The 23,569-nt window shown below is 39.9% G+C and overlaps 1 protein-coding gene across 1 annotated transcript in view; it reads left to right on the plus strand.

The window, feature by feature from the left end:
- The first annotated feature begins 2,564 nt into the window (after positions 1–2,564).
- PRSS12 (serine protease 12) overlaps positions 2,565–23,569 on the plus strand; it is a 75,070-nt gene continuing 54,065 nt past the window's right edge. Inside the window, exons 1-3 of the mRNA XM_021938747.2 lie at positions 2,565–3,363; positions 18,003–18,141; positions 20,987–21,165. Coding sequence (XP_021794439.1) covers positions 2,862–3,363; positions 18,003–18,141; positions 20,987–21,165 — 820 coding nt within the window. The 5' untranslated portion in view covers positions 2,565–2,861. The remainder of the gene's footprint in view (positions 3,364–18,002; positions 18,142–20,986; positions 21,166–23,569) is intronic.

Consider the following 23,569-nt stretch of genomic DNA (forward strand, 5'->3'; position numbering starts at 1 on the left):
AATTTCTTCCTGCAAACCCCTGTACTCTTAATTCCCCCAAACTCCAGACATGCTGTGATGTGACAGGTAGAAGAGGGAGAAATGCATTTCAGGGATTGAATTGGGAATTGGAAATTCTAAACATCTGTATGTTGGTAGCAGCAAGGAGAAATGAAAGAAGACAGGAAGAGAAAATGTTAGCAGAAGAGGGGACTAATATGTCAAGAAGAGAGCTATTTAAGACAAACTTTTCCTGTCAAATAGAAGGCAAACCCAAGCTGACGCCCTCAAATCATAATTACATAAATACCCTTATATTTTCTAAGAAAAAGTATGTTTTAAAACTTAAATGATGAAATCCGGATGTGGAATTTTCTGTGGGTAACTCCACTTTGTGTATGTCAACTTTACAGTCTGTTAAATGTTAAGAGGCCTCAGAGTACAGGGAAGTGGAGGCGAGACCAGACTGCCCGAGGCTATGCTCCTCTCTGGAGCTCAGATCTAACAGTCTTCTGTTTTATTCACTTCTCTCTCATTATTTTCCTGTCTGCAAGGTATGTAGATGCATGGAAATTGGGTCTGCTTCTGGACCCCCAGGAAGCATGGAAGCAATGATTGCAGGGATCATGTGGGAAGGGACGGGAGCAGGATTCAAGCAGTCTGCCCACAGTCCTAAAATGAGCCTTCCCTGGGCCATGAGGTGTGTAGCCTGAGGAGGAAGAGACAGTCAGAAAGAAAAAGGGCTGACCCCTGATAGAACTGTCGCCTATTATTTCAAAAATCTGTGATTGGTGAACTCTGCCAACCCTCACTAAAATCAACAAATAGACTACTCCAGATATATCTTTTATCTTTCATTGTCTTCCATAAGTATAGTTTTAACTATGCTTTTGGAGCTAGAAAAGTATTAGTAAAAAAATAATGGGTAAAAACAACTGGAATAAAAACATCTTGAATAAAGATTTGACAAATACATCCCTGGACTCTTAATATCATTTCTTTTACCCAGTTCTCTCTGAAGCAAAATCAAATATTTCATTAATAAGAATGAAACAAAAAACAATAAAATGACCCACAAAAAGTAAAGTGTGTGTTTTTTTTTTTTTTTTTTTTTTTTTTTTTTTTTTTTTGAGACAAGGTCTCCCCTCTGTCGCCCAGGCTGGAGTGCAGTGGCATGATCTCGGCTCACTGCAACCTCTCCCAGGTTCAAGCGATTCTCCTGGCTCAGCCTCCCAAGTAGCTGGAATGACAGGCGCGCGCTAACACTCCCCCGGCTTTTGGTATTTTTAGTAAAGGCGGGGTTTCACCATGTTGGCGACGCTGTTCTCGAACTCCTGGTCTCATGTGATCCGCCTGCCTCGGCCTCCCAAACTGCTGGGATTATAGGTGTGAGCCACCTCGCCCGGCTAAAGATGGCTTATTTAAAGCTAGTAGTGAATTAATTCAGTTCCTAATTGAACCCTAGGTTTTAACAATAAACATTTGCATTTTGTTCAAGTTTTCTTCAGGGTATATTGTATCTTGAGACAGCATTGCCCTCTCACAATGAAACATGACCATGCCAGAAAATAAAATGTTGCCGTCTTTACGGGCTTCCTTTTCCTTGTTAAACTTTGATGGCATAGTCGGAAACAACTGAAAGGCAAAATACTAAAACATCCAGCTCCAGTGAATTTTTTTTTTTTTTTTTTAATTGTAAGCCAACAGTTTTTTGGAGCCTGCGGGAGGGAGGCAGGGAGTGTTGAAAGGGCCCTGCTTAGTTGAGGTCGAGCCAACAGTGAAGCCTCAAAATTGTCAGCAGGCAGAGTCTATTCTGGAGAAGCAAATGAATAGGCTTAACTGAAGTCCCTTGCCCTGCAAAAAAACAGAGGCAGGTGCTAGGGGGATGGATTTTTGGATAGGATGGAAACCGGGACGGATGAAGTCTTCCCTGGTTAGAGAGGAAATTTGGTATTAAGAGAGCCTCACTGAATCCCAGTAATAACCAAACAACTGGTGTTGTCCAGGGCGCCGGCTGGAAAGTGGGAGGCAGGAAGCAGAAAGGCTCAAGCTCCTTTCCCTGAGTCGGTTCAGGAATTTAATTTCAGCCAGTGTTTACTGGGGCACGGTGTTAGGCACGGGGATATCAAGCTGAATAAAACGTGGTCTCGTCCTTGAAGAGCTTATAGTTCAGTGACACGGCTTTAACATTCCTCGTGGGCTTTGATAACTTTTATGCTGGGAGTCGTCAGGGGAGAGCTAGCTGCATCTAAATCCATCCACACTTTGGTAAAGATTTCAAAACAGAGGAAACAAGATACGGGGCGACGAGGTTGGAGGAGAGATGACGGCAGGGGCCGGTGCCAGACTTGGGAGCCGCCAACGCCGGGCTGTGCTGGTGCTGCATGCTGGCAAGGGGCAGCTAAGACCGTGCTCCGCGCGGGCACCCTCGGGCTCGGCCCCAGGAGCTGACAGTGCCGTGCGGGCGAACTGCCGTGGGCCTGGCAGGGGCCGAGCGGAGGTCCCGAGCCGCTTGCGCGGCCGGCACCCGCCCCCAGGGGGCAGAGTTCCCGGGCTCGTGCCTGCGCCGCTACCTGGGGCTCAGACCCCACCGCTCCCCGCTGCGTCCGCGCCTTCTCTTTACAGGTTCTCTCCGCCGGCTGGGGCTCGACTGAGCTTCAGATTCCCCCACCCGCGGTCGCCGCCGGGGGACAGGAGCCGAGGCGCGGCAGGGCACCAGCGGCGGGAGGCGAGGTTGGGGAGGCGAGGGCTGTCCGCGCGCGGGGGCGGGAGGGGGCTGGGGGATTCGAGGGACGCGGCAGCCCCGCCCCCGCCCCCTCCTCTTCTCGCCTCCCAGCCGGAGAAGCTGGGGAGCATGGACCAGACTCCGCAGCGCTGGCACCATGACGCTCGCCGGCTTCGTGCTGGCCCTGGTGTTAGGGGCGCTCCCCGAAGTGGTTGGCTTTGATTCTGTCCTCAATGATTCCCTCCACCACCGCCACCGCCATTCGCCCCCTCCTGGACCGCAGTACCCCTATTACCTTCCCACCCACCAGCGGCCCCCGAGGACACGTCCGCCGCCGCCTCTCCCTCGCTTCCCGCGCCCCCCGAGGGCGCTCCCTGCCCAGCGCCCGCACGCCCTCCAGGCCGGGCACACACCCCGGCCGCACCCCTGGGGCTGCCCCGCCGGCGAGCCATGGGTCAGCGTGACTGACTTCGGCGCCCCGTGTCTGCGGTGGGCGGAGGTGCCACCCTTCCTGGAGCGGTCGCCCCCGGCGAACTGGGCTCAGCTGCGAGGACAGCGCCACAACTTTTGTCGGAGCCCGGACGACACGGGCAGACCCTGGTGTTTCTACGGAGACGCCCGCGGCAAGGTGGACTGGGGCTACTGCGACTGCAGACACGGTGAGTGGCCTCAGGGCGGCCGCGGACACTCCGGACGGGCCCGGAGCTAGTGAGGCTTGGGGCCGGCGTACAGGTCTCTTGGAAAAAGTGACGGGGTGTGGGGTTGTGGGCTTCCATTGTGGGCTGTGATGGTGGGCTGCAGCTGGGTTACCAGCAAGGTATACTGGTGCTGCAAATCTAAGCCAGCCAGATGTGCTTGTGTGAAGGTTGTCAGGGGTGAGAGTTTCTGTGCAAGGTGCTGAGCTCTGGGTTTCTGTCCTCTGGCCACTGTGTGTGCGCTCGTGTATTGGATGACAGTGTGCTTTGGACGTCTGTTCTGTAGATTAGCTTACGTTGATAGGGTTACCATATTTAAAGAGGCACAGGAGGAGAGAAAGTTCCTAATTACTTGCTCTGGAAAGGGAAATGTTACATTAACGTGACAACCAAGAACCTTCCCTCCATTCTTTAGACTCTGATTTGGGAAAATGTGGTAAAATTTTTGCCTTGATTTCACTGTTGACCTCTGTTTTAAAAAGTATGGCAAAATTATGTGGCCAAAATCAGCCATATTCACATACTCTAGCTCAGTATAGGAAGTATCATTAGTGACTGGAAAAAAAAGAAAGGGAAAAGAGATGGAAATACTATTATCTTGGTGAAGTAGCAACTTGATATAGTCATACACAGTTTTCCAGAGCCATTACTTAACTTTATATGTTATATGTGGAAAATCAGGATTAGTTGGTAATATCAGGAGATGAAAGTGACAAAATGTTTTAGGTTTGTGGTAATAAAAGCATCCCACTAATAAATTTAATGTAAATGAATAATCCAGCTTTGAACATTGCTTCATTTTGAATTGTTGGAATTTTATTGAAATTAGTTTTTTTTTTCTTTAAAAACTGAGGAAGAAAAACTTAATATCCTCCAAAGTTTGAATTTCTTTTCAACAAAATATTTTTGGCAGCTTTCCATTCACATTGTGGGGAAAGGGTTTTCTGAATTGAGATCCTGAATCACATTGTACTTTGTACTTTTTGGAGGTAACTTGGAGGTTAGCTGTCACAATGTCATTCATTTCCTGGAGAAATTTTATTTATCAGTACCTTCAATTGCATTAGTGCTTTGAGTTAAGGAAAAGTGATAGGAAGGTTAAGATCAATTATCCTTCGTCCTTGGGAATGAAGTCATCGCTTTACTTGTGTTTCGTGAACGGAATGCCAATGTGGCTATAAAAATATTTGAGGTGATGTCAACAAAGAGTGCTAGCATTGTCTCGTTATTCACCATAAGAGATTATTTATAGTAAAATCTTACGTTTAGCAAACATTGACTTTTTTTATCTTCATATTATTATTAGTTTTGTTTTTTTTTCTTGAGACAGAGTCTTGCTCTGTCACCCAGACTGTAGTGCAGTGGCGCGATCTTGGCTCACTGCACGCTCTGCCTCCCCGGTTCACCCCATTCTCCTGCCTCAGCTTCCCGAGTAGCTGGGACTACAGGCGCCTGCCACCACGCCCGGCTAATTATTTTGTATTTTTTCGGTAGAGACGGGGTTTTATCGTGTTAGCCAGGATGGTCTCGATCTCCTGACCTAGTGATCCGCCCGCCTCAGCCTCCCAAAGTGCTAGGATTACAGGCGTGAAGCCAACTGCGCCCGGCGTACTCTTAGTTTTATGAATAGGTAAGAGTGGAGAATTGTTAGAGAATTAATGTGTAGGAGAGAATATACAACTTCTCTTTTAAGTACATAAGCACAGACTCAAGAAAAGTAATTTAAAGTTAAAAAATGATAGTGATCTGTTGCTCTCTTTATGACATAACTCTTAGCCTTATATTTCAGACAAGGAGAGTAACTTGTCCTTGGATTTCCTGCCACCACACCCTCTTCAGTTGACTAGAAATGTAAATCTTTTGAATGCCTTTATGTTCCTAGCTAACTCGCAGCAGACAAAATCCTCAAATACTGCATAATAGTTGTTTGTACTTCCTGGAGTAAAGTGATTGAACAAAAGAGAAACAAAAGAAACTACTCATGATGGGAGATAAATGCCTTCCCACCACCACAAAAAAATAGGAAAACGATCAACTGTGTAATAATGAATGACTTTCACAGACTCAATCTCATTCTATCATTTACTCCTCCAGGTCTGCCTGGGCATAGCCTGTAGCTTTGAGATGACTGGCATATTCTGAACCTTATGGCTCTCTTGGTCCTACATTTCAGTTAGGAGTGTGAACAAAAGTTTTATGGAGTGGTGAAAAGAATATTGAATTGTGCTTTAGAAAACGCTGGTGTCTGCTTTGGCTCTGCCAGTGGCTGTGCACTGTTGGGTAAAACTCTTAACTCTTAGAGCTTTGATTTCCTCATCAGGAGAAAAGCAAGTTTTGAGTAAATTAATTTAAAAGACCTTTGCAGCACTGAGCATGTACTCAAAACAACCTGGCCTGATCACATTAGCTAGGACTTACTGTGCATTCATTCTGTGTTGGATGCTGGACTAAACATTTTATGTGCATTTTCTCATTTCATTTTTAATTTTTATTTATTAATTTTTTGACAGAATCACCCTCTGTCACCCAGGCTGGAGTGCAGTGGCACAATCTCAGCTCACAGCAACCTCTGCCTCCCTAGTTCAAGCGATTCTCCTGCCTCAGCCTCTTGAGTAACTGAGATTTCAGGTGCCTGCCACCACGCCTGGCTATTTTTTGTATTTTTAGTAGAGATGGGGTTTCACCATGTTTCACTAGGCTGGTCTTGAATTCCTGACCTCAGGCCATCCACCTGCCTCTGCCCCAAAGTGCTGGGATTACAGGTGTGAGCCACCGCTCCCGGCTTCATTTCATTCTCGTGACTTCATTTCATTCTTGTGGCTTCATTTCATTCTTGTGGCTTCATTTCATTCTTGTAGCCACCTTATGAGTGAGTTCCTGCGTTTTATGTATGAAAATATGTGAAGACATATTATGAGAAGTGCAGGAGAAAATAGGGTTAGATATGTATATTTTTACTTCACAGCTCATTTTGCTGTGTTTCTTTACACGTAATCCTCATTTTGTAGTTTATGGACTAGTCTAACAGGAAGAAAGAGAATTATGTTTGGCCCGATGCATGATTTACAGTCTCTTAGGCTTAAAAAATATCTGGTCTTTCTTTCTTTCTTTCTCTCTCTTTCTTTCTTTCTTTCTTTCTTTCTTTCTTTCTTTCTTTCTTTCTTTCTTTCTTTCTTTCTTTCTTTCTGTCTCTCTCTCTCTCTCTCTCTCTCTCTCTCTCTTTCTTTCTTTCTTTCTTTCTCTCTCTCTCTCTCTCTCTCTCTCTCTCTCTCTTTCTTTCTTTCTTTTTTAATTTTTTTTAGACAGGATCTCTCTCTGTCACCTGGGCTGGAGTGCAGTGGCACAATCTCAGCGCAGTGCAACCTCTGCCTCCTAGGTTCAAACGATTCTCCTGCCTCAACCTGCCGAGTACCTGAGATTATAGGTGTGCACCACCATGCCCGGCTAATTTTTTGTATTTTTAATCGAAATAGGGTTTTGCCATGTTGCCCAGGCTGGTCTCAAACCCCTGACCTCAAGTGATCCACTCATTTCAGCCTCCCAAAGTGGGACATGCCTGGGATTACAGGCATGAGCTACCATGCCGGACATATTTGTTTCTTTACAGAAATCCAGGGCAAAAGGAAAGAACAATTCATAGTAATGTGATGCCTCCTTTAAAAAATAAACCAGTGGCCAGAGTTACATATCTAGTTGCATCGGGAAAAATCAGAAAGTTGGTGTCTCCGTGGTGAAGAGTTGATTGAAGCCAGGTTGAAGGGGCAAGGTGGGGACCTCAGGTGAGCCAGGGCTGGGCGTGGATGTTCCAGTGGCTCAGATGTCAGAGAGCAGGAAACATGATACCTGGGCCCTGGTTTTATGAAACTTGCAAATTAATACTAAAGAATCATTCTAGGTCCGGGAGCGGTGGCTCACGCCTGTAATCCTAGCAATTTGGGAGGCCGAGGCAGGCGGATCACCTGAGGTCGGGAGTTCGAGACCAGCCTGACCAATGTGGAGAAACCCCTGTGTCTGCTAAAAATACAAAAGTAGCCAGGCATGGTGGCGCATGCCTGTAATCCCAGCTACTTGGGAGACTGAAGCAGGAGAATCGCTTGAACCCGGGAGGCGGAGGTTGCATTGAGCCGAGATCGCGCCATTACACTCCAGCCTGGGCAGCAAGAGCGAAACTCTGTCTTAAAAAAAAAAAAAAAAAAAAAAGAATCATTCTGGCTATGGGAATACACTGAATCAGCCCAGGGAGCTGGTCTCATTATGAGCATTTAGAATCACCTTGGGACTTGTTAAAATGCAGATTCCTAGACTAGCCCAGGCTCTGAGTAATTCTCAGATCTGGATTGGGAATGGAACATGCATTTCTATTGAGCAGTCAAATTGATTTGGATGTGAAAACTCTGTCACAGTCAGGCAGAACATATGGAAGGGCATTAGAACCCACCTAAAATGTATAGTGGTAGGTGATGATATAGACTAACTGAGCCCACCATTCTGTGACTTAACCCTGTTAGGCTTTAGGAGCAGGTGTAAGGCATGCCAATGGTAACTTTTTGTGTGGTTTTAGAAATGGCACTTCTGGTTTTTCCTTTGACCAGTGTAGGATAGTAATAACCTAGTTCACCGGAATATGGTTATTTTATTTTTATTTTTAGAGACAAAGTGCAGTGATGCCATCTCAGCTCACTGCAACCTCTGTCTCCCAGGATCAAGCAATTCTCCCACCTCAGCCTCTGAAGTAGCTGGGACTACAGTCCAGCTAATTTTTTTTTTTTTAAATTGTTTGTAGAGATGGAGTTTTGCCATGTTGCCCAGGCTGGTCTCCAACTCTTGGGCTCAAGTGATTCTCCCGCCTTGGCCTCCCAGAGTACTGGAATTACAGGCATGAGCTACCATGACTGGCCAGAATATGGTTATTAATTGAATTTGAGCTAGGTTATTTTTGCATTTCTGCAGGAAGAATTAACAGGCAACTAATTTCACCCAACAATAGCTTGTGACCCAGCATGGTGGCTCATGCCTGCAATCACAGCACTTTAGGAGGCTGAGGCAAGAGGATCACTTCAGGCCGGGAGATAGAGGCTGCAGTGATCTATAGTCATGACACTGCACCCCATTCTGGGCAACAGAGGAAGACCCTGTCTCTAAAACGAAAACAAAACAAACGCAATAAAACACAATAGCTTGCAATAACTTAGTGTTTCCTGCCTAGGAGGGGCAGTCACTTTTCTAGTCTCTGGTTGGCATGGCAGATGGGGCAACTTGCTTGACGCTGTGCTGCTAACCTCCCTTTTTACAAACCAACCATAGGTGGCTGATGATTGAGAGGTAAAACAGATTAAATAAATGAGAAAGTTTTAATCATTGAGATTTTGGAGGAGAGGATGAATCACAGATCTGACTTTTTGTCTTGTCATGCTCATCTGTTCATGTGCACCTACCCACCCAAAATCTCTTGATTTAAATAGAGATAGAGGACATGTGGGCCAAGTACTATTGTTTACAGGCTATACTCATTGAACTCCATCTGTTGTTTGTAGTGAATGTTAATTAAAAAGTTAGCTAGCTGAAAGCTGTGCCCCATCCCTTTTAAGTGCTACATCTTGGTTCTATGTAGCAGGTGCTGAAAAACATTTATTAGCTATACCAGATTTGATACATTTCCTGGTTGATTTTAAATATTGAGCTCAATCTGCTTTTCAGACTAAGGCAGATGTCAAATACTTAGATTAGATTAGTTAGGAATCGCAGTGATTCTTAACTAGTGTGAAGTTTTTTTGTTTTTTTGTTTTTTTTGAGAAGAAAATAAGATATCCCGTTACTATAGCCTTTTATGAGCTATTGTCCAGGGGTGTATATATACTTATGTGGTCACTGTCTGTGTGTGTGTGTGTGTGTGTGTGTGCATGTGCATATGTGCGCCTATGTGTTAAGACACCAGTCCCCAACCTTTTTGGCACCAGACACCAGTTTTGTGGAAGGCAGTTTTTCCGTGGACCTGGGGGATGGTTCCATCAGGCATTAGATTCTCATAAGGAGCAGGCAACCTAGATCCCTCACATGCACAGTTCACAATAGAGTTCCAGCTCCTAGGAGAATCTAATGCTGCTGCTGATCTGATAGGAGGCAGAGCTCAGGTGGTAATGTGAGCCATGGGGAGCAGCTGTAAATACAGATAAAGCTTCGCTTGCTCACCTCGCGGTCACCTCCTGCTGGGCAGCCCAGTTCCTAACAGGCCAGGTACAGGTACAGGTCCGTGGCCTGCGGGTTGGGGACCCTTGTGATAAGATGACCTATGTAAAAGTAATTTGGTTTATAACTGAAGGGAAACTGAAATATCCAGTAATAAGGTACTACTCGTAGGTACCTGCATTTGATGGATATTATGCAGCTACTAAAGTAATTATTGTAAATATTATACATATAAATATAATAGGAAAGTGTTTATGATAATGTTTAGGGGAAACAAGGGTGCAAAATTTATATATAATACATTATGACTGTGAAAATAAAGATGCTTTTGGAAGATTTGGAAAAAATATGATAATTATGAATTTGGGTATGGATGTGGCTTGGATCAATTTGGGTGGTTTTGATAGCAAAGAATAGAAAAGTGAAACAATAGGAGGCTTATTGTTCCTATTAAAAGAAGTCCATATGATGGGCAAGCTCCAGCATGGTACACTTCTGTTCCTCTGCTACTTTCTTGGCTCCTTTATCCTCTTAAGAAGCGTGGCCTTTATTCTTAGGCTGGTGGTTATTCCAGGCTTCACTTAGAGACAGAACAACCTGCAGAAGAAAGAGAAAGCCCCTCTGCAGGAATGTCCTTTTGAAACAATAAGGAAACCTTTCTGGAATTTCCCCCACAGACTTCCACGTTTCATTTGCCCAGACTGGATCATATGTTCCTTCCTGACACTCTTTGCAAAGAAATGTACAATTACCATGATTACATAGATTAGTTAGCTTAACCTCTGAATCATCTGGGGATTCAACTGGCAAGGAAGAAACAAGGTAGTTGTTGATCAGAACCAAAAAGGTTGCTAAGGAGTATGGTTGGGACTTGTCCTTATATTTGGGAAACTTAATGCAATTAAAAACTAACAATAAGTAATTTATAAAATGCTGTGAAATGCTACATTAATTTTTTTTAGTCATATCTGGATGAATAACATTTAGACTGGTTTGGTTGACAAAGCGCATTTCCTTATCTTAAGATGCTATTTGTAGGCAAATATTATGACACATTTATTTCTGAAACGAATAATTCCATAACTGATGAGAATGCTGAAGTTAGTTCATTTACTAAGTAAACATGATTATATGATTTAATTCTAATTTTGAAGGTTTTTTCCCCCCTTGAATTAAACTTTAAAGAAAGCAGTCCTTTGAAATCTCTTCTCCTTAGCTGCATGGTAAATAGGCAATATATGAACAATTGATTTAGACTGATGTCTACGTGGTTGGTCTGCTGTCATTAGAAACTAAATAAATGTTTATTTTTGCCTCTTTAGCATCCTCCTTTTCCAGGGCAGTCTCCTCTTCCCCTCCTCCTCCTCCTTACAAATCAGTGCAACAATATTAATAAAAAATTTATTGTATGCAAAACACTAAAGTAATGATGTTTACCCTCCTACGAGCCACACATGCACATTTCGCCTCAGTACTTTTTATTAGGATCAGCAGAGGGGATACAAAGTGTAATGCTGATTCTTCTAACAGGGTAAGGATAGGTTTCATTTATTCATTAAACATTTACTGCGTTCACACTAGGGGCGGCATTTATAAAGATGAATCAGAAATTCACCTTTGTCCTCTGGTTGAGGACAACCATTTTCTGGGTGAGGTGTCAGAAGAATAATAAGCATTTTCATTACCTTCTCTGTGGTTCATGATCTGGGAGACAAGAAGATTATTGTTTGGTTTCAATTTCATCACTCAGTGCTATACAATAAAATGGTAACACCCGTACCATTTGTTTATGTGTAGATGGTCTGGGAACGCACAATTTGTGAAACCTTCTGTTGGGGCTATCTGCATGTATTGTTAGCCTACTATAACTTAACGATGGACAGAGTCATCGTTTTTGTTTGATATCGTATGATGTTTTAAACTAAGGAATAATTTATAAGATTTATAAATTTCTAATAAGCACAATATAAATGGGTAGAATTGCTAATTCAGAGGATGCACTCTCATTTTGAACTATATGAACTGATTTTTTTCTCAGCATTTAAGTTGTCTACATGAATAATAAATGAGCAATTAGTATGAATTATAAATGTGAACTAATGGAGGCAAATACAGCTCACTTGGATCTTGGTTCAGGCGAATGCCTTGTTTGTTAAAAATGATTTGATTTCATTTAGACCTGGGAGGACTTGAATAAAATATACTATTTAGCAAAGATATAGCAGGTTTAATTAATGGGTAAATATAATTATAGATGAAAATGATATAACTTAGTACTGTTGAATATGGTGAAGAAAGAAAATAACATAAAAATTAACCTAGCATCCCCTACTGTACTTGAAAAATTCAACCAAGAGCCCCTCAATTCAGTTGTTTTCAGATACTGTAATTTTTTGGATATACTTTATAATTGATAGAGAATGGTCATTTAGTATATTTTTATAGTGTTGCATTTGGTATGAGACATAGTTTTATGTTTAACTTAAGGTCAAATATGTGTACTAAATTGTTCAACATGTAATGGTTTTTTTCTTTTCTTTCAAATAGGTCATAAATTGAAATTTCTGTATCACTCACAGCTTTAAGTATACTTTTTGTCAAGGATCTGAACACTAGCTGGACGTTGCCGGCATGCTTTCTTTCTATTCCACTAGAACAATAGAAATGACTAAAATTAATTACTTTATGCATCTGTAGAGTTCAGTAATAGACAAGAAAGGATTTGTGTGAAAACATGAAATTTTTTTTACTCTTTTATCAAACTGTGATTTTTTGAAAAAGATTTAAAAAATATTTGTTACTAATTTTATTCAGCAAACACTGTTGGGGTGGGTCTTTGTTTTACTGTATTTTCTTCCATTTAAATTAAGTAATGCTATTTTATAAGTACATTTTAATGAGGGGTTAACTTAATAGGCAGGCATGCATTTTTGTTTTTCCCCCCACAGGGTCTTGCTTTGTTGTTCAGGCTGGAGTATAGTGGCATAGTCATAGCTCACTGTAACCTTGAATGCCTGAGCTCAAGTGATCATTTGCCTCAGCCTCCTAAGTAGCTGGGATTACAGGTCTGGGTCACCACATCCAGCTAATTTTAAAATTTTTTGTAGAGGTGGGGTCTTGCTATGTTATCCAGGCTAAACAGGGATATCTTTTCATTTGCTTTATTTTGGAATAAGCTGGGTATATAGAATGAAGATAGTTGATCCATTTGGTTCCTTTTCTCCTATTTCTTTTAGGTTTTCTTCACGTATGGAGTATGGAAAGGAAGGTTGTTTTGTTTTTGTTTTTGTTTTTGTTTTTTTGTTTTTTGAGACAGAGTCTTGCTCTGTCACCTAGACTGGAATGCAGTAGCACAATTATAGCTCCCTGCTGTCTTGAACTCCTGGGTACAAGCAATTCTTCCGCCTTAGTATCCTGAGTAACTGGGACTACACATATGGGCCACCAAGCCTGGCTAATTTTTAAGTTTTTTTTTTTTTTTTTTGTAAAGACAATGTCTCACTCTGTTGACTAGACTGATCCCTAATCCCAGGGCTCAAACAGTCCTCTTGCCTTGGCCTCCCCAAGTGCTGGGATTACAGGTGTGAGCCACTGTGCCTTGCCTTAGTCTTAAATCTAGAGCTCAGAAATCAATGAGACTTGCGAAGGGAACTTTTATCCAGTCAGCTGTTTTTTAGTCTACCTGTATTGATTGAGACTCATAAGATGGTTAAAGAGAACTCTTCTTGAATGTCTGTCCCTCCATTTGGGGAATTCCTGTTTTCTAGTGAAGTTGTCCATCAAGCAAATTTCTGTTACATGAATCTTTTATGGTTTCTTTCCTTTATAAAACTGTTGACCTATGTACTTAGAAGGAAATCAGTTGTAAACTATTTTACTGTAAATGTTTAACAGTTAAACATTTTTGTCAAGGAATTAAGATAGTAGAATTCTGAACATTATCGTACACTGGAACATTTTGCCTTTAAATAGTTATAACACCAGCAGACGGTTGACCTTTTTCTTTTTTGGTAGCAGTTCATTTCAGGAACTCTGGGGCCTCCACTCCATGACATGCCATCACGCATAGTGGTACGATTCCAGACTTTCTTCCTTTACTAGTTTGGTCTGCATGTTTATAATGCCTAATATAATTGACCTACTGTGCTTGAGACTTTAAATTATTATTATTAACGCATTTTAAAGATAGAAGTATGTAGAATAGAATATTTTCTGTGCACGTGGCACTTGAGAGACTTTAAGACAGTGCAACCCTAGATCACACATACTGGGATATGGTTCAGGGATGCGAGCTCTGACTCTAATGAGTATCGAAGAATGCCTGGTTGCTGGAGTGGAATGTGGGTGGAAGGTGAGGGACCAATTCTTGATAATAAAAAATTGGACAATTGAATAATACTTGCCAAACAAAGAATTTCATCTACAATTTATGCAGATCACTTTATTGTTAGGTACAGCAATAGAAATTAGTTCACTTAGTTGGCTTTGAGCTTCGCGGATTTCTTTGAGCTAAGGTTATTTCCCTTTCTCCATTGTGTAATTGTGTACCTATACATTTGTGCAAATGTATACACACACACATTCATAGTCTTCCCACAACTTTGTACAGCTGTGGGACAAATCAGCTTCTACTGGAGGATCAGCCTCAACTATAGGAGCACCAGAAAGACACTTCTTTCCTGTTCCACAGTGTAAAGAAACTTCAGGCTACTTTATGCTTCTCTGCCTAGTTGGCTTATTTCTATACAACATGTGGTGGATTCGTTGCTGTATTTTCAGTAGGATGGTGAACACTAACATCGTATAATGCATAAAGTAATACCTGAAGTTTTGAAAGGTGCTTATTGTATTTCAGGGTCTTTGCTTAAATTTGGAGATAGAAAGTCAGTAACGAGGGCAGGGAACTAGGAGATAGTTGATCATGGCTCTGTAACTGCTCAGTTGCTTTGATCTGTAGCTTCTTCATCCATAAGTAGAAGGAAATAAGTTATAGATTGTTTTTGTTGTTGTTGTTGTTGTTGTTTGTTTGCTTTTGAGACGGAGTTTTGCTCTTGTTGCCCAGGTGGGAATGCAGTGGTGAGATCTCGGCTCGTCGCAACCTCAGCCTCCCGGGTTCAAGCGATTTTCCTGCTTCAGCCTCCCAAGTAGCTGGAATTACAGGCATGCGCCACCACACCCAGCTAATTTTGTATTTTTAGTAGAGACTGGGTTTCTCCATGTTGGTCAGGCTTGTCTTGAACTCCCGACCCAGGTGATCCACCTGCCTCGGCCTCCCAAAGTGCTGGGATTGCAGGTGTGAGCGATGGCGCCCAGCTATATATTACAGTTTTTAAGATTTTGACCACCTCAGCTGTTCTAAGAGAATAAATGCAGCAAGAACAAAATAAAGGCAAAAAACAAATGAAAACTACTACTTAGCTTAAATGTATATAGAGTTGGGTCTCAGAAAACAATATCCCCAAATGGAGGCCTCAGAAGTAGTCTCAGAAACAAGTTTTCCTTTAATCTTTTCCTACTTTCCTGTCACTGGAGCTTCCTTTTCCCCTGAGGTTAGCCACAGAAACTAGAATTCCTCTTTCCCAAGGTGGGCCATAGACACCAGAATGCCTTGTTTCCACAGTCAGCCATAAAGCCTAAAAATATTACTCAACTCCCCTCATGCGCCAGTTTTCTGTGTAAAGACTGGCCTTAAAAATTTATCTGACCTACCGTGTTTGATTACATGTCATAAGACCCCCCATTCCAGAGAGGGTCCTTCATACCCAGGAAAAAAGCAAAACAAAACTCAAAGAGGCCAAGAAAAATCTAAACTGATAAGCATTACTGAGTTTCCCCACTCAGTCTATTAAGATTAGATCCTACCTGTTTTGTCCAATCATATTTCAACATGGCTGTCCACACTTTGTTAAACCTAAACATAAAAATGGGCAATATCCCCTATAGTTTTGGGTCCTCGTTCTAAAGGCTCCCACGTCACGTAAAACCATGATCAAATAAATGTATACGCCTTTTATCCTAATAATATGCCTCTTGTCAGTGAACCTTCAGAAGGCAAAGAGAAAGTTCTCTTGGCTCCTACAGTAGAATGAATCGTGTGTTCAGACTTTTAATCTTTTAGAGCATATTTGAATAAATAATTATTAGAAGAACTGAGCTTTATAGAATGATATAAATACTCATTCTGAGCCCTAGGTAGATGGTTTCCTCAGAATAGACATTTTTATGGCCCTTAGGAAAGGGCACTTTTCTAAGTGGAGGGCACTGTTAGGAAGGTGTGCGTTAGGACTGGCTATGCCTCGAGTGGAATCTGACATAGAATTCATTAGTCATTGACATGCAAATTGCCTTTTAAGAATTGCAAATATTTGTATTCATTTGTTAAAGGAAAATTGGATGAGCACTGCACATTTCTTGCCATATAGCAGATACTGCTAAATGAATCCAGGCTTTCACAGTGTGCTTGGAGCGTTAGAGAAAATGATGGTGCAGCTGATAGTTGACCTGGAAACTATTTCCAGCTCTATCATTGCCATTATATTGTTATGGTCATAATTATACTTTACTCAGGATTTTCTTCTTCTCACCTCTAAGTGCCTCAATCATTTAGATTCTGTGTGTACATCATTTCTTCTTGATAGCTTTTTGATGTAGGCACTGTTTTAAATCTTATGATCACTTGATGTGCATATGTGCATAAGTACACATTTCCTTTGTTTTCATTACTGGAACTATCTTCCAGCCCTTCTGACATGAGTAACTTCGTGATTAAGGGGAGGAATTAGTAAAGAAATAATAGATTAAATAGCAATTCAAATAAAGTTTGCTTGAGGTCAACAAATTAATTCTTTGACTAAAATAAACTGCTGACATTTGTGATGTGCATAATATTACGTGGACCTCTGTAGAAGAAGTTTTGTGATATAAAAAACCATTCAAGATCTGTTGAACTCTTCAGAAATACTGCCTTAAAAATATTCTGTAGTTCATACTTCACTGAGCTAGGCAGGTCTTCCTCTTGCTTAGTGTGAATTAAAGAGCTTTAGAATATATGAATGAGTTTTAGATGATTTGTCATATGAATGACCCATGCCCTGTTCATTCCTGAATAGTCAGGATTTGGCAGTACTGTACAATGTTTGCCTCCATTTATTATTGCCTTTTGTTTGAATTAAATGAGACTTTGTTTTTGTCATGAGAAATATAATATGTTTTTCTTAAATGCTTACATTTTTAAAGGATGATGATGTGGAAAATAATAGTGGTGGATGACTAAGCCTGTACAAATGAAATGAATGGGCACTTTGTGAATCTAATATTTTTGGAAGTTATTATGAAGCCATACATAATAACTTTGAAATATGCAAATTATGCTAGATTTTTGGGATAGGATTGATTTTTAAAATTAATTCCTTAATTTTCTTACCTATGAAATAAAGACCACTGTAGGTGATTTTAAACAGAATTTTATGCAATTCTTAAGTTGTCTGAGGTTAATTCTGTCTCTGCTCAGTTGTCCCACTTGCTGCATCCCAGTGCCTGCTCCGACACCAGTTCCAATGAGAAGAGGAATGTAGGGCCTTGAACCACACTTAAGGGATAAGACCAAAGTGTTATCTTTCCCAGGGCTGCTTGAATTTAAATCTTGGCTCTTTTAAAGACTGAAAAGAATGACTTAAATTGTGGACTTTGGGACAGCTCTTTGGGTGTGGTATATTAGAGGAGGTGAGTTTCCAGGGGGCATTCAATTATACATACTACCTAACGGCTATTTTTCCAAGAGTAGCATTAGGCAATATTTTCAAAATGAACATCTTCTTGAAATTATGGACATAATCTTCAGAATTTTAATGACTACTACTGAAAGTTAAAAGCAGAAAACACATTTTATTTTTCTTTGGTGGATGAACAAATCAAATGGAAGATATAACACAGCTAATTACAGCTAATTAATATGCAGAACATTTAATTTTGTTTCTGTGTTTCTTATTGATGACCTCATGAGAAGAGGAAAGTAATAAATGATAAAAACTTCATATGTGATGTAATCTAGTATTTGAAATACAAGATCTGATATTAGTCATACTCTTCCACTTTTTCCCCTTTGAAAATTACAGTGGTTGCTTCTTGATGAAGAGATAATGGAATAAAGAAAAAAATTATAATAGGACTGTCTGTTTGCCTAGATAAAAAAGAAAATATAATTAGCATTAACATCAGGATGTTAATTACAAAAAAAGAAGGAACTTGCTAAATCCTCACTTAAAGGAAGAAACACATGCCACACACAGTGGAGGCCAAATTATTCTGCCTGGATCCCTTACTACTTAAGTTTAAAAATCATGTTAACCCAGGACTGGCTCAATATGTTCAAATAATTATTTACTATTAAAGGATTTTGGAATTCTTTTCCACTTTAGGATCAGTACGACTTCGTGGCGGCAAAAATGAGTTTGAAGGCACAGTGGAAGTATATGCAAGTGGAGCTTGGGGCACTGTCTGTAGCAGCCACTGGGATGATTCTGATGCATCAGTCATTTGTCACCAGCTGCAGCTGGGGTGAGTGCACCCATCCCTGACCAAATCAGTCTGCTAGTATCTGAGAATAATGCTGGGTGCCGGTCATTGCTTTGTAAAGCTTGTATCTTCGTTTCTTACTGTCACTTTCCTCATTCTCACTTTTCACAAAAGAGCTATAAAGAAAGGGCCCCAAATGGAAGAAATGAATTCTGTCACATGCAAATGTACTTCACATATTACTACCTGGGGCTGAACTAGGGAATGGGCAAATACCAAGTGGGCAAATGTAAAAGCATCTTTTGGTCTTTGTCTTTAACAAAATACAGAGGCATTTGAAGCAAGTTTTGCCTTTACAAATTCCAAGGATTTAATTCTAAAAATTATAATTTCTTAGAATTATAATGAATTAATTATAATTATTTTAATTACTAATTATAGTTAATTAATTAGCACAGCCTTAGCTGGTTGTTGACATTGGATTTTAGCTTTCTGCTTTTATCCACCCACAAGTTCCGTTTGTGTGTGAAAGGGGCAATGCTTACCTGTGCCCTTGTCCTTGATGGGGAAGTGGTGATGTCCCCAGGCCTTAGGTTTTGGTGCTGAGGAGGTCCTGTAGAAGATGGCAGCTTCTGTCAGCTCTGGCAGTGTCCTGCTGTCCTGAACAGCTGCCAGCCTGGGAACTGGCTCCACTGTAACCCTAGGCACTATCTTTAAAACAAGTCAGTATATTTTGAATTTATCAGTCCCAGCATTTTTATACCTTGTGCCATAGAGTTTCACCAGGAGCAGAAGGCTTCTTTTTGGGAAAACAGGTTTTTTGTTTTTCTTATTCTTTTGTTTTTGTGTCTCCTTTATATTTTCTGTTTTTTTTTTTTTTTTTTTTTTTTTGAGACGGAGTCTCGCTCTGTCACCCAGGCTGGAGTGCAGTGGCCGGATCTCAGCTCACTGCAAGCTCTGCCTCCTGGGTTCACGCCATTCTCCCGCCTCAGCCTCCCAAGTAGCTGGGACCACAGGCGCCCGCCACCTCGCCCGGCTAATTTTTTGTATTTTTTAGTAGAGACGGGGTTTCACCGTGTTAGCCAGGATGGTCTCGATCTCCTGACCTCGTGATCCGCCCGTCTCGGCCTCCCAAAGTGCTGGGATTACAGGCTTGAGCCACCGCGCCCGGCCTTCCTTTATATTTTCTAAGCACACTTAACATATGTTTTTTCTTGGCCTTTATCACCAGAGATCTTTAGAAAGCATGGAAAATATTTTATTATAAAAAAATACAGTCTAAAAGACTGAAAAAAAAAGTTTGCAGTTTGCAAGTATTTTGCATTAATAATCAGAGTGGTAATATGATGACACAAAATGAAGAAGTAGAACTTTAATTTACTAGATTTCTCATGTCTTCCCACTAGGAAGGTAAGGAATGAGTATTGGGTAGAGGCAAGGCTTGAAGGCCTAAATTTTGCTTAGACTTTTGGTGCTGTTAGAGCAATAAATAGGGTTACCATAGTAAATTAAAGTTAATTAATTATTTTGATGAGTTGATATAAATCAGGATGAAAGAAGGAGTAAGGCCAGAGCCTATAAAGTGTTATGGTGCTTGGAAATGTTAATTACTGTTTTTTATCATGAATACTTAGTCTGGCAAACAGACATTGGCAGGTGGGCAGGTCACAAAGAATGTTGATTTCATGCTTTTTCCTTTGAGGGGCAAGAGATGTAATAAATTTGTAGGCTGATGTCAATGTCTTCCTTTATATACATACCTATTTGTGCTTTTATTACCCCAGAAAATCAGAAAGGAATAAAATTTTCTGCGAGATACAAAGAAACAAGAACGCTATAGTGGAGGTGTGAACTACTGTGTGGTTTATTAGTCTTTTGATTGATGAAAGTATGTGAACTATTATTCGACAAACTTCAGATAAGCTGATCCAGCTGCTTATATAGTATCATGTCTCAGTAGTCCATTAAAAAAAAAAAAAGGAATTGCACAATAAAATCAGAGAAACCCAGCTTTATTGCTGTGAAGACACATTTACATTTTAGATATACCCCAAATGTTTAGTTTGGTTGATGGAATGCTGCAGCATGAAGACAATTGTAGAGATTACCATGTTAATCAGATAAGCATTTCGTCTTTTTAAAATTTAATGCCAGTTTGTACACAGCAGAGGTTACTTAAAAAAATATGTGGATTAGATGAGCTAAAAGCAAAGCCCATCTGTATGCTATTATTTTCATTTTTTCTTTTTAAAATACTCTCCTGGTATTAGGAAAGAGATGCATGTTGCTATTTTATTAATTGGTTTCAAAGTCTTGCTAGCAAATACTATATACAGTGTAAGGTTTTAAAAATTATAAATGGATTGCTTCCCGTGATATTATTGTGCTTAAATGTAGTAATAATAATTTTGAAAATGCTAGCCTAGAATGTTAGAGTGAGAGAGAATCTTCAAGCATCCAGATTTTTCTTTTGGCACATTAGAAGACAAAGCCTTCGAGTTACTTGCAGCTTGGCATGACTTTTAGCTGAGTCCAGACTGGAGTCCAAGCGTTGCTGAAGCTTGTGACACACCTCTTGCACAAAGCCTTACTTTTATATCTGCAGTACTTGGCCATTTTCTTCTAAATCAGTCATTGATGGTAAAGGCACATAAAGTAGTTATTCAAGATTGATGAAAAGAATTCCATAGGTAGGCAACCCACGTTGTGATCTGATGTTTTGATTTCCTTGAAATTTATGTAATATTTTGTGTTTTTCTTCTTTCTTTTTTCTTTTCTTCCATATTCATCTTTATTGATTTCTTCCATTTTTTTTTCAAATCCAAACGTTTTGATAAAAAATTTTGCCTACATTTGATAAACTTAGTATTGCTCATTGTACTTCCAGAGGAAAAGGAATAGCAAAACAAACCCCGTTTTCTGGACTGGGCCTTATTCCCGTTTATTGGAGCAATGTCCGTTGCCGAGGAGATGAAGAAAATATACTGCTTTGTGAAAAAGACATCTGGCAGGGTGGGGTGTGTCCTCAGAAGATGGCAGCTGCCGTCACGTGTAGCTTTTCCCGTGGTAAGAAAAAGAAAAAAGTTCTGTTGTTCTACTTTCATTATGTTTTAAACATGATTCCACATGATGAAAGTGTCTTAGTTAAATCATTTCCTTAAAAGAATTTAATGACAGAAGTAAGTCTTGAGTCAAAATATTTTACCATCTAATTAGTCTTCAATATGAGTTGAGTTAATTTGAATTCCATTTGATTTTCCAATAGTATCTCATTTTTAACATATTTTCTATTTTATATAATTTGCTTAAATAAATATTATATACTCTATATGTAATATATATACAGTATAATACATTGTATATGAAACACATATTTTAGTTGTGGAAAATTATGATGGAATCAAGATGGAAGATAATCATGAAAGCAAATATAGAATACAGCAAATACAACAAAATATTTTTACTTTGTGTAATGCAATATAATCATGCCTTCAGTGTTCTTAGGGCTGTAGAGAGCACCTTCCCTAAAAATGGGTTGTTGGCTTGAATGAGGGCTTCTTCCAAGCTCCATAGAGTATGGGTTTGGTATACAGATATGTCTATGTTTGTGGAAGTAGAGGAAGGAACAACTGCCTTTAAGATAGTGAAAGAGTTTTCTGGGTACCATGGTATATTTTAATGAATGATCACAACCTGAAGCTGCCATACTCTCACAGTATCCCTTTTTGCATTTTCCTTGGTGATAGCAGCATGACCAGATATCCCAGGACTTGGAATGGTAGCAGTCAGCCCAGGACAGTGGTTTTTGTTTGAGTACAAGTATCAGGGGGAGGAATAAGGAAACTCCTACCACAAAACAGAGAGACCCAGTTTGGAGTAATTCCTCTGGATTGACTGGAAGAGCCAGTGGAGGGATATAGTCCAGATGTATGCTCTGAGAACTGTAATCCTTTTTTTGGTTGGGAGAAGCGTGTGTTAAACCTTGATGTCTTGTAAGTTTTCCCTTTTCTTCTTTTGGTTCTCTACCTTTAGGTAATGCTACTTTTGCTAAATCCAATGCTGCTTCAAGGATGATGTGACTTGGGCCCAATAATTTATTGCTCTAGATTATTGGTAGATTATTGGTTTTACTCTATGCTCAACCTGATTGATAAAATATTTTTCAAGTAGTAAAGTAAAAAATTTTAAAAACAATAATAATTTTTTTCAGGATGTGTATCTACATTTTTTACTCCTTCCACCTTCCATAATCTATACATCTGTTTACATTCTATTTGCAAAGATAATTTTATGGTCATCTATAAACATATGTAAAATATAGAAAGTTATGACAAATTGGAAGTGAGAATTTAAAAAGATTCTCTCATGGTAGGTTAAATGAAAATGTGGAGTTGTATAGCTGAAGTCAGCAAACATAGAGGTCACCTTAAGGGATAGTGATAGATCTTTGGTATACATCCGTTAAATTTGGGAGTTACACTTAGCATCTTGTCATTCTGTACTTGTAGCTCTTCCAACATTTACAAAGTAGAAGATTGCTTACAAGTTGGATACAGAAAATAGCAGCAATCTAAATGAAAACATGTGGGGAGTTTAATTATCTCTAAGCTAAACATGAGTCCATTGGTTTACTGAATTTTCTTTCAAATGATTTTTGCGTTTGTTGGAAGGATAGGGCTGTTAACTAAATCTTGTCCTTGTGCTTTTCTGTATTTTTTATGTTTTAACAGTTATACAAAAAGAAAAAGAAACCACATTTTAAAATAAAACACAACATAGAAAAATGAAAGGTGGTATGTCTTAAAGTCTAGGTTCTAGATGGTTTTACATTTTCTCTTAAAAATTTTTGTTTTTTTGTTTTCTCCAAGTGTACCAGGTGGGGAAAATATATTAAGAAATGTATACATGTTCTTCTATATTTTTTTCTGTATTTTGCAAACTTTTAAAGGAAAAATAAACATCATAATTTGTGAGAATTATATTACCATCTTTCAGCCATGTATATTAAACCTGTCTTTATCCATTAACAAATTGTAAGTGCTAGTTAACTTATACAAGTAAACAGTATATGCAGATAGTCACTAATCTAAATTTCTGCAAAAAAACTCAAATGTGAGTGCTTGCTTTGGCAGCACATATGCAAAACTCAAATATGATATTTGAATTTAAGTGTGAATATCCAAATGCTGTTTACTGACTGCTACACTGTGGAAAATTAGAAACATATTTCATACAGATAAATGATTAGTGTTTGGCAAAAAGTACAACTAGACTTCATAATAGGGAACCAGCCTGTTTATTTTTATCATATTACATCCTTTATTCTAGTAAAATTAGACTGCCTTACTCTTTGCCAGACACATTCAGCTTTGTGCTTCTTTCTTTTGTTCATAATGTTCACGTGGCCTGAACACGCTTCCCTCATCTCTGACTTCCAAATCTCATCTATCTTGGCCCTCTTAAAAAACAG

The sequence above is a fragment of the Papio anubis genome, chromosome 3 (genome assembly GCF_008728515.1).
Source record: "Papio anubis isolate 15944 chromosome 3, Panubis1.0, whole genome shotgun sequence".
Lineage (NCBI taxonomy): Eukaryota > Metazoa > Chordata > Mammalia > Primates > Cercopithecidae > Papio > Papio anubis.